Source organism: Lycium barbarum, chromosome 2 (genome assembly GCF_019175385.1).
Source record: "Lycium barbarum isolate Lr01 chromosome 2, ASM1917538v2, whole genome shotgun sequence".
NCBI lineage: Eukaryota > Viridiplantae > Streptophyta > Magnoliopsida > Solanales > Solanaceae > Lycium > Lycium barbarum.
In genome coordinates, this window is record NC_083338.1 from 40,768,825 (window position 1) to 40,778,419 (window position 9,595).

The following is a 9,595-nucleotide window of genomic DNA, read 5'->3' on the forward strand; positions in this document are numbered from 1 at the left end:
AGTATTGGCAATTGGAAGATTGTGTATGTTGAAAAATAATGTTCTTGCATGGATAGCATGTAATGATATTAGTATGATGTTGATGGAATATATATTGCAAGTTTGCTATTTTGTTCATTGAAGTTGGAAGGCTTTGAAGAAAGTGGTAAATTGCGATCATGCATCTTGAATGGAATATGTGAATTGCTAGTGTGATTGTCGAATTATGTTAATAGTTTGGCCGGGTTTGAATTCCCGGATTGTGATTGATGAGAAATTAGCTATGTTGAATGTTGAGGATGGTATATTTACAGAGGAAGTGCTGCCGAAATTTCGGTAGCCAAGTGTTTCCTTAAGATTCTAACTCTAAGTATACTAATGAGAGTTTTGGTAAAAATGACCAATTTGCAGATTTTGACGAAATTGTGACGTGAATTTGGAATAACAAAAGGAGCGGAAAGAGGTATGTAAGGCTTCACCCTTCTTTCTATGGCATGTCTTAGATGTAATAAGTCGGGTACGAGCCTCGGGGACAACCCTAGTCCCCGGAATCCGCACCTAAAGTTTTCCACTTTTGTTCAATAGAATTGAACTAGAAAGTGTGCAAATGATGGAAAGACCTCTTAAACCCTTAGAACTTGCATAAGTGGGACCCGATTACCCTAGAACCCTCACAAGTAATGACATGACACGTAACATATGTAAATCATATACGCCACCCCATCCGGCCCGAGGTGGGCCCGTTACTCTCAGATTTTCCTTACATTCTTGCTTGACTTACTTGAAGTGAATCCAAAGGGAACCTTTGATCCCGATTTCGTTACCAAATGATAAGTACTATGACTCCTCTAACGAGGGCACTTCCATGACGATAATGATACCAATGATGTTAGATAAGAGGATATGCCTATGATACGTACTACCGGAACGACTCTATGACTAAGATGACTAAGCTAAGTATCTTATGTAAACATGAAAATGATAAACTAATTTTTGAATCCTATTTATATTTCCTAGCTATGACTTTATTTTCTAAAGATTTCAAAGTCTATGAACTGTCATCTATGATGCCCACGATTTCATTCTACGTTTACTTTAATATTATTCTCCGTTGATAGTCTCACCTTAAAATACTCGTTCCTTCAAGGTGAGACAAAGCGATCACGAGTATTCTATAATGTAATCGGAGGTTACCGACTTTATGTCACTCCGATAGGCGTAACTTCTTTGGACTCCCGTGCATGCTGGTTATATGATACAGGGATATGTGTATGGACATGTATATGTATATAGGACAAGTATTTGTATATAAGACATGTATATGTATAATAAAGAAGTAAATGTACACGTATATGTATATGGGGAAAGGGGAAGGGCCACTGTTATATCACCACCTGATTCAGCTGGATTTCATCCTGGACGCGGGATGCCCGGACGCGGGATATGGGAGAGCCGTACGCGGCGTCTGTATATATATGATGTATGATATATATGATATGATGTGTTGGGACACCGTTCGGGAGGGGGGTTGGGAGAGCCGATGTATTCGGCGTCTGTAAATGTGAGTAAAAGATACCGTTTACTGAATTGTACTGTTTTCTGTATACGAGAATAAGGGACACCGTGTTCTGAAAAAGGGGCAATGCTATGACATGATACGCTATGCCAAGATATACTATGATATGAGATGCTACGACATGACGTGATACGACACGCTATGATAGAGCAACACATAATATGATAAAATATGACACGATATAAATCCTATTTTCTGTGTCTACGAGAAAGAAATGTCTCAAAGAGAAAAGGACAAGCCTACATGATAGTCGGCCTGAAACAGAGGCCTTCCCACGTACAGGTTACTTTCCTGCCCCGTTATATGTCCTATGACTCCATGATATTGTTAATCGTACTCTATGTTACTGTTTATATTATCTTTTATGCCTTACATACTCGGTACACTATTCGTACTGACGTCCCTTCTTGTGGACGCTGCGTTTCATGCCGCGCAGGTCAGCAGACAGGTGGACGTGATCCTTAGAAGCTCTACCAGCCACACTTGACAGCGCTCCAGTTGTTTCGGAGCCTCACTCCAGCGGTACTATTTTGTGTATGTACATTCGGGCACGACAGTACTCGGCCCTTTCTATGTATAAGTGTACTATGTCTAGAGGCTCGTAGACAGATATGCGCAGTCAGCTATGTACAGTTAGATGTGTTGTATTTTGAAGTGTTCGCGTCCCAGTATAACGCGATAGCGGAAAGCTTACTACTTATGTTTATGGTGACGCTGCTAATGTTAATATTCAGAAAGGAAAAAAAATATGGCTCTGTTTACACGGCTTGCCATGAGGTAAAGGTAATATGATAGATAAGGGGTGCTCGGTACAAGTATTGGGTACTCGTCACGGCCCCTAGTCGGGTCGTGACAGATAACATGTCCTGGCCTGGGCTCAGTGAAATCCAAACTGAGGCTTGCACGAACAGAATAATGCGAAACCGTATACACACAAATCAAGGCTCAATAGATACGTACACTTACTAACATCTGAAGGCTAAGAAACAAGTTTCGGGTCAATCCGACTTCGTATGAGAAAGTTACGAACGTTTGAAGTATAGAATGTTCTACAAGCGTTTAGGAGCCATTTTTGGATAATCGAAGTAATAGTCATATCAGGTATCTTTCGGATGTCGTATAGATCAAATCAAATATAACTTGGATTCATACGTACATATCAAAGCATATCAAGACATTAATTATATCACTTATCTCTTAATACCAATTAAGGAACATATCAAATAGGTCTTTGGATATCATGCCGATATCATATTTCATATGTGTATACATACAACAGATTCATGCACGCATACTCGTAGAACATCGTACATGGTATTGCTGCGGAACGTGCAGCCCGATCCATGAACGTATTATATCATTATTGCCGAGGAACGTTCGGCCCGATCCAAGATTATATGCAAGAGTTAGAAACATTAATACTTACAAAATCATTTTAAGGACATGAATTCTTATACTTGGTTTATTATCCAATTATGCAATAATCCCAACCATACTACGTATACTCGTATCAAAGGCCAATAGAAATCGTAAACGAACTTGGAAACTTATCAAATAGAGCTTCCGAATCATGAGTACGTATCAAAACCATATGAAACGGCTTATGGAGGTCAAAGATATTAGCCACCCTACTGGCTCTAAGAACAAGAATTTCTTTGAAATCATGCATATACCTCATTTATTCATTTCATAGAGATCATGCCAAAAGAAAGAAAGGTAAGCCTTACATACCTATTCAATCTCCTACTGGCTACGCTTATTCGTCCAAGCCCGTAAATCTACATTTGAGAGGATTCACACTAATGTTAGCCTTTTCATTGTATATTTGTACCATATTTTAAATTATACTATTTTATATTCTGCCGAAAATCGGGCAGCACCTCCCCTGTTTATATGCCTAGCCCGAATTCTCAGTTCATCAACCAACAACACAACAACAATACCAACATCAATAATATCCTTTTCCATATCAACATATTCCATAAAACAGCCCACACGCTGTTTTCCAACTTTCCATAACTAATTAACTTACCATATAGCTATTTAACCGTTCTATCGTTGTAAATAAACCAGTATCATCATAAATAGGAAGAGATTCATACCTTTCTCCCGTTAATAATAGTGTATCTTCACTTTTCCACCTTAGTTTTAAGCCACAACGCACTGTTATACGATTCTGCACCAATAATTATACGCTACCCGGACTGAAATTTGGAAATTATACCTGGTTTAGGCTAAAAAGTGGGTTTGGGAAGGTTGGGGAATTTTCTAGAGTGTTTGAGGTGTTTTTGTGTGGATTTAGCTGAAAAATGGGGGATAACCCCTTTTCATAACGTTTCAGGTTCGGCTGGAACCGACATTAATTTCCTTCTGCGCGTTCGCGCCCCCTTTTGAGCGCGTTCGCGCAGCTTCAGTTTTTCTGACTGCACCTTCTTTCAGTAAAATGGTCATAACTCTTGATCCCGATATCGTGTGAGGGCCCACGACCTATGTTTGGAAAGCTATTTCAATTATCTACAACTTTTATTTCAATTATAATGCCGTTTTTGCCCCTCCAAGTCAGATCATCCGAAAACGTTTCCTTAAATCGTCCTTTTGGAGGGCTTATGCCCATTTTTGGCTTATGGGTCCTTCTTAGGACTTTCTCAACTTTCCATATACTACTCGTATGTATCTTCATATGTCCTTTATAAAACTCCGACGTGTGGGCCCCACTTAGCTTGCAGCAACGAGGGCTTTTCGTCAAATAACATATGAACTAATTTACACCATATGGTCTCCAAATGTCATATATATGTTATTATTACCTCCTTATAACACAACCTTCATTCCGAACTTGATTCTCGAATTTTTGTTCAGCACGTTAGCGCAACATGGGGGCGCATTCGCGCTGTATCGGCCCTTTGGCCTTCTCCGCGTTCGCGCCACTCGCTGGCGCGTTTGCGCAGATCATTTTTTTTCTGGCTTGCCCATCCAACTTGTAATGTCCATATCTCCTTACCCCGATGTCCGATTGAGGAGCCGCTTGTTCCGTTGGAAACTAGACTTCCCGAACTTCACTTTAAACTTTTGTTTTACTTCAAAACTCTTAATATACTAGAACCTATCATTTCTTCCATTTAGACTAAAATTTTCGTATCAGACCTTGCCTAACTTTCTTTCAAAGCCTCGGAAGCTTAACGTCCTTAACCCTGGCGTAACTTTACTCTTCCTTTGCCCCGTACTAAGCCGTCTACAGTTTTGATAACGCAAAATTTTTCCGGGGTGTAACATGGAAGAGCATTAAGGTTGACATTTCTAACTTCGTGGCTAAGTGTTTGAACTATCAATAGGTTCAGGCTGAACATCAAAGGCCTAGAGGCCTGGCTCAGAATATCAAAATTCCGCAATGGAAGTGGGAGGTGAACAATATGGATTTTGTTGTGGGTTTACCCCGCACAAAGGCCAATTTTGATTCGATTTGGGTAATCGTGGATAGACTCACAAAGTTTAAAGTTTGCCCATTTTCTTCCCGTGAAGACGACAGATATCGCGGCGCAGTACACTAAGCTCTATCTAAAAGAGATAGTTAGATTGCATGGGATTCCGACATCCCTCATATATGCTAGAGGTACACAATTTACTGCTCATTTTTTAAAATCGTTCTAAGAGGGTTTGGGAACTCGTGTGAACTTGAGTACTGCCTTTCATCCTTAGACGGACGGGCAGGCAAAGAGAACTATTCAGACTCTAGAAGACATGTTGAGGGCGTGCGCCATTAAATTTGGGGGTGATTGAGATGAGCATCTACCTCTTGTCGAGTTTGCTTACAACAATAGTTATCAAGCAAGTATCCAAATGACTCCTTATGAAGCTCTTTATGGGAGGAGCTGCAGATCGCCAATTGGATGGTTTGAACCGACCGAAGTAGAGCTACTGGGTCCTGACTCAGTTCATCAAGCAATCGAGAAGGTGAACCTTATTATGCAACGACTCAAGACAGCTCAGAGTCGATAGAAGTCATATATGGACATGCGACATCGTGAGCTAAAGTTTGCGGTAGGTGAAAAGGTGTTCTTAAAAGTGTCACCAATGAAAGGAGTTATACGATTTGGTAGAAAGGGTAAGCTTAGCCCTAGTTTTATTAGCCCATACGAGATATTGAGAAGAATTGGGAAAATGGCTTACTAGTTGAAGTTACCATCTAAGATGGCTATGGTGCACCCTGTGTTTCACATTTCAATGTTGAGGTTGTACAAGCCTGACCCTTCTCATGTCTTGAATTATGACAAGATTGAAATCAATGAAGGGTTGTCTTATGAAGAGGAGCCTGTGCAAAACTTGGATCGTTAAGTTAGGAGGTTGAGAGTGAAAGATGTGGCGTAATCATAATATTGAAGAAGGTACTTGGGAAGCCAAGGAGGACATGAAGAGGATATATTCTTATTTGTTCCCTGCTACAGGTATGTGTTAAACCTTTCAGTTGTGTTTTCCTGTGAAAGTTTAGAGTGGAGTGTGAATCTTACTATTATGTTAGGCTTGAATGATACATTCTTCATGGTGTGGTTAATCGTATGTTATCTCTGAGGATTTTTCACTTTTCTAATGGAATTCTCGAAATTTCTGAAAATTGAAGGTTTAGTAAAGAATCTCAGGCCATGACTTTCAGTCGGGGACGAATGATTCTAAAGGAGGGGGGGGGGGGGGATAATGTAACATCCCGTAAATTTGAGTTAGGTGTGAATGTGAAATAATTGGGGTTTAGATGTCATCCTAGCTATATGAATCCCTTCGGGATGGGTACAGGCGTTATATGATCTTTTCGAGGTCAAACAAGGTAAGGCAGTTTGTTAGAAATCCTGAAATTCGTCTAAGTCTGAGACAGTTTTCATTTTTTTTGGGTATTTGTGTTGGGAATTTGGGAAAACTCAAAACATTAAAGTTGTAGGTCTCTAAAATACCTTTCCAACCATATAAAGTGGGGCTCAAACCAAGCCACGTACCGGGAGTTATGATCATTTTACTGAGCGAATATTGATTATCAGAAATGCTTGTTAGGCGTGCGACGCGGGCCCATCGCACGTAATCCAGCTGCAGACAAAAACATGTTCAGGCATTGTATCCACATCGCGTGGCCAATGCGGATCCCATGATTAGGCGTTGTACCCACGACGCGGGCTCACCGCGGAGCGGGTTATTTTATTCTAGTTCCGAATTTTCTTTAAGTTCTACCTCGTTGTGTTATGTCCCACTTCATTCCAAATCAATATTTCTGTCAAGACCCGACTAGGGGCTGCGACGGGTACCCGGGGCTAACCACCGAGCACCGCTCGTTCTATTACTCATCAAGCTCATTTAACGCCCTTTTATCAAATTTATACTTAAATTATAAGAAAATCATATTTCATTTGAGAACTTAAATACTTTTATATACATAAGCCTCTCAGCTATCAAAATGATAATATACACATATATACATATATATACAGTAGTGACCTTGTGAGACCATATAACCCACACTGCGCATCTACGAGCCTCTACTGGAGTGCTAGACATAAGGACGGGACAAGACCCCGTCGTGCCCAAAGTATGCATATATACACAAAAGAATGATCAAGCACCTCCGGAACAATGGAGCGCTCTCAATCAGCTAACAGCTCCTACGAGTCTGGATCAAACACCTCCCTATCTACCTGTGGGCATGAACACAGCGTCCAAAGAAAACAGACATCAATACGAACATTGTACTGAGTATGTAAGACATGAATGAAATAAGCATAGTAGAAGAATCATAAACCACAAGAGAAGGATATAACATGCATGAGTTCTAGAGATGAGTACATTTTATACATATATCGTATATTTATATAATCATGGAACATGTATCATCATGGCACATATATCATCACATCATCATCATCATCGTTAACCCGCGTTCGGGTAACCATCATACGCCGCCCACTAGTGGTGTCATGTCCGGTGTTGACACCTAATTTTGGCTCGCCGTGCTTGAAATTAACGTTTTAGAGCGCGAAATACATTTTTTACACATTTTTACATTTTTTGACAATTTATCAATGATTATCCTTATTTTAGGAATTTTATCAATTTATTGTCATTTTTAAGAATCATTATTTTTGCACATGTACAGCGTAATACTACCATTTTGTGCAATTAATAATTGTTTCTTAATTTTATAGCAATACGTTTTCATATCTTATACATTAATAATTACATTTCATACTTACGCATGTATTAATTAACTATATTTTAGTACAGTATGTCAGTGCAGAGAAAACCGGAGCAATTAATTTTTAAACGCAGAGAAAAAATTCAATCAAGTCAAGGTCTCGTCACCTTTTAAAAAGATGACATTTGAAGTGATGGGTTGTGTTCTTCATCCACTAATTAATACATCTTTACACATTAGTTAAAAGAGATAGAGGAGACAAAGGAGTGCAATCTTTTATTCTTTGGACAAAGCAAGAGACCATTTTGTATTATAAAGAAAGGGAGGGGTTAACTTTCATTTGGATCTGATTTTACAAGCTAATTTTTAGATGTTCTCCTTTTTTTTTCCTCTTAAAACACTTATTCTTTTTCTCTTAATTTCCCTACACAGAAAACATCCCCCTTACCCACACCCAATCATCTTCTCCGGTGAGCTACTGTAGCTCCGGCGATTGCCGCTGCCCACCACCACAACAAACTCCTACCAATCGCCACCACACCTCACTACTTTGCTACACACTTCGACCCTTTTTCTGCTCCGGCGAGGAGCTTCTAGCTCCGGTGAACCGGAGTAGCCAACCACACCACCGTCCTCCTCCCCTTCACCCACAGCCGCCGACCACCATTCCCATCTCCTCCACAAAGCTTTGCTTTAATGGAAAATCAAAATCAAACAATAAATCAAATAACATAATTAAACCCCACAAAATCTTACCAGGAATTGCTAAAATTTTCATGCCTTCCAGATGAAATTATCGTTGAAATTCTCTTAAGGTTACCAGTAAAATCTGTCTTGAAATTCAGGTGTGTTTCAAAATACTGGCTTTCTTTATTGTCAAGTTCACATTTTGTCAAGACCCAAATCAAATTTTCAATTAAAGATTAAAAAAATGTGAACTTTAGACTTGTTGTAGTAGCATCAGCATCAGGTTTGGTTGGTAAAACGTGCTCTATTTACTCTGTAGTTGGTGAAAAAAGTTCCTTTGTAAATGTTGCTAAAATGGAATACCCTTTGAAACCCCCTTTTGGATCTGCTAAATTCTTGGGATCTTGTAATGGATTGATATGTTTAACAACAATGTCATTTAAACTTATGTTATGGAACCCATGTACTGGAAACTACAAGGAATTTCAAGATTCGTTTGTTAAGAGAGCTGTAAGTTGTTATATTAGATATGGATTTGGTTATGATGCTATTAATGATGATTATAAGGTTGTTAAAATCTTTAGTTTTCCTAAGGATGAGAGGAAATATGAGAATATGGTGAAGATTTATAGCTTAAGGAGTAATTCGTGGAAAATGAGTGAGAGTTTTAGTGGTGGTTATATAAATGCACAATCAGGGGTGATATTGAATGAAGCTCTTCATTGGGAAGTGAGTCATTGTCGCGGTTCTGGTGCTCATTCGAAGATTATGACTTTGGATTTGGCCACGGAGACGTATGGGGTGATGGAGTTGCCTAGTTGTGGAAATGGAAACTTTGTTGGATGCTATATTTTGGATAGATATTTGGTTGCCTGCTGCAACTATTATCCCGGTAGAACGGGTCTATGGCCATGAAGAAATTTCCGTCGATTTTCAAGGCCCCTCATGTACAAAAGACGGATTTTTTTTTATTTTAAGTTTATTCATTATTTCTTTAATTCATTAGATAGTTATTTATTCTCTTATTAACACTTTTACTAAGTGTTTGTACAGGTACCCGGAGATACATCCCAAAAATGACACTCGGAAGGAACCTGAAGCCTTCATGGAACCACTGTTTGTATTTACTTTCCGCATTTTTTTATATAACTGTACAAAATATAAACTCATAGTATAGTGAAAAT

The 9,595-nt window shown here is 39.2% G+C and overlaps 1 protein-coding gene across 1 annotated transcript; it reads left to right on the forward strand.

Moving 5' to 3' along the window:
- The first annotated feature begins 8,567 nt into the window (after window positions 1-8,567).
- Window positions 8,568-9,595, forward strand: LOC132620080 (F-box protein CPR1-like). The gene has a single exon (XM_060334797.1). The coding sequence runs from the start codon at window positions 8,766-8,768 to the stop codon at window positions 9,324-9,326; it is 561 nt and encodes a 186-aa protein (XP_060190780.1). The 5' UTR covers window positions 8,568-8,765; the 3' UTR covers window positions 9,327-9,595.

Coding starts and splice junctions, on each gene's coding strand:
- LOC132620080 (XM_060334797.1), top strand. CDS start 8,766: ATGGAATACCCTTTGAAACCCCCTTTTGGATCTGCTAAATTCTTGGGA.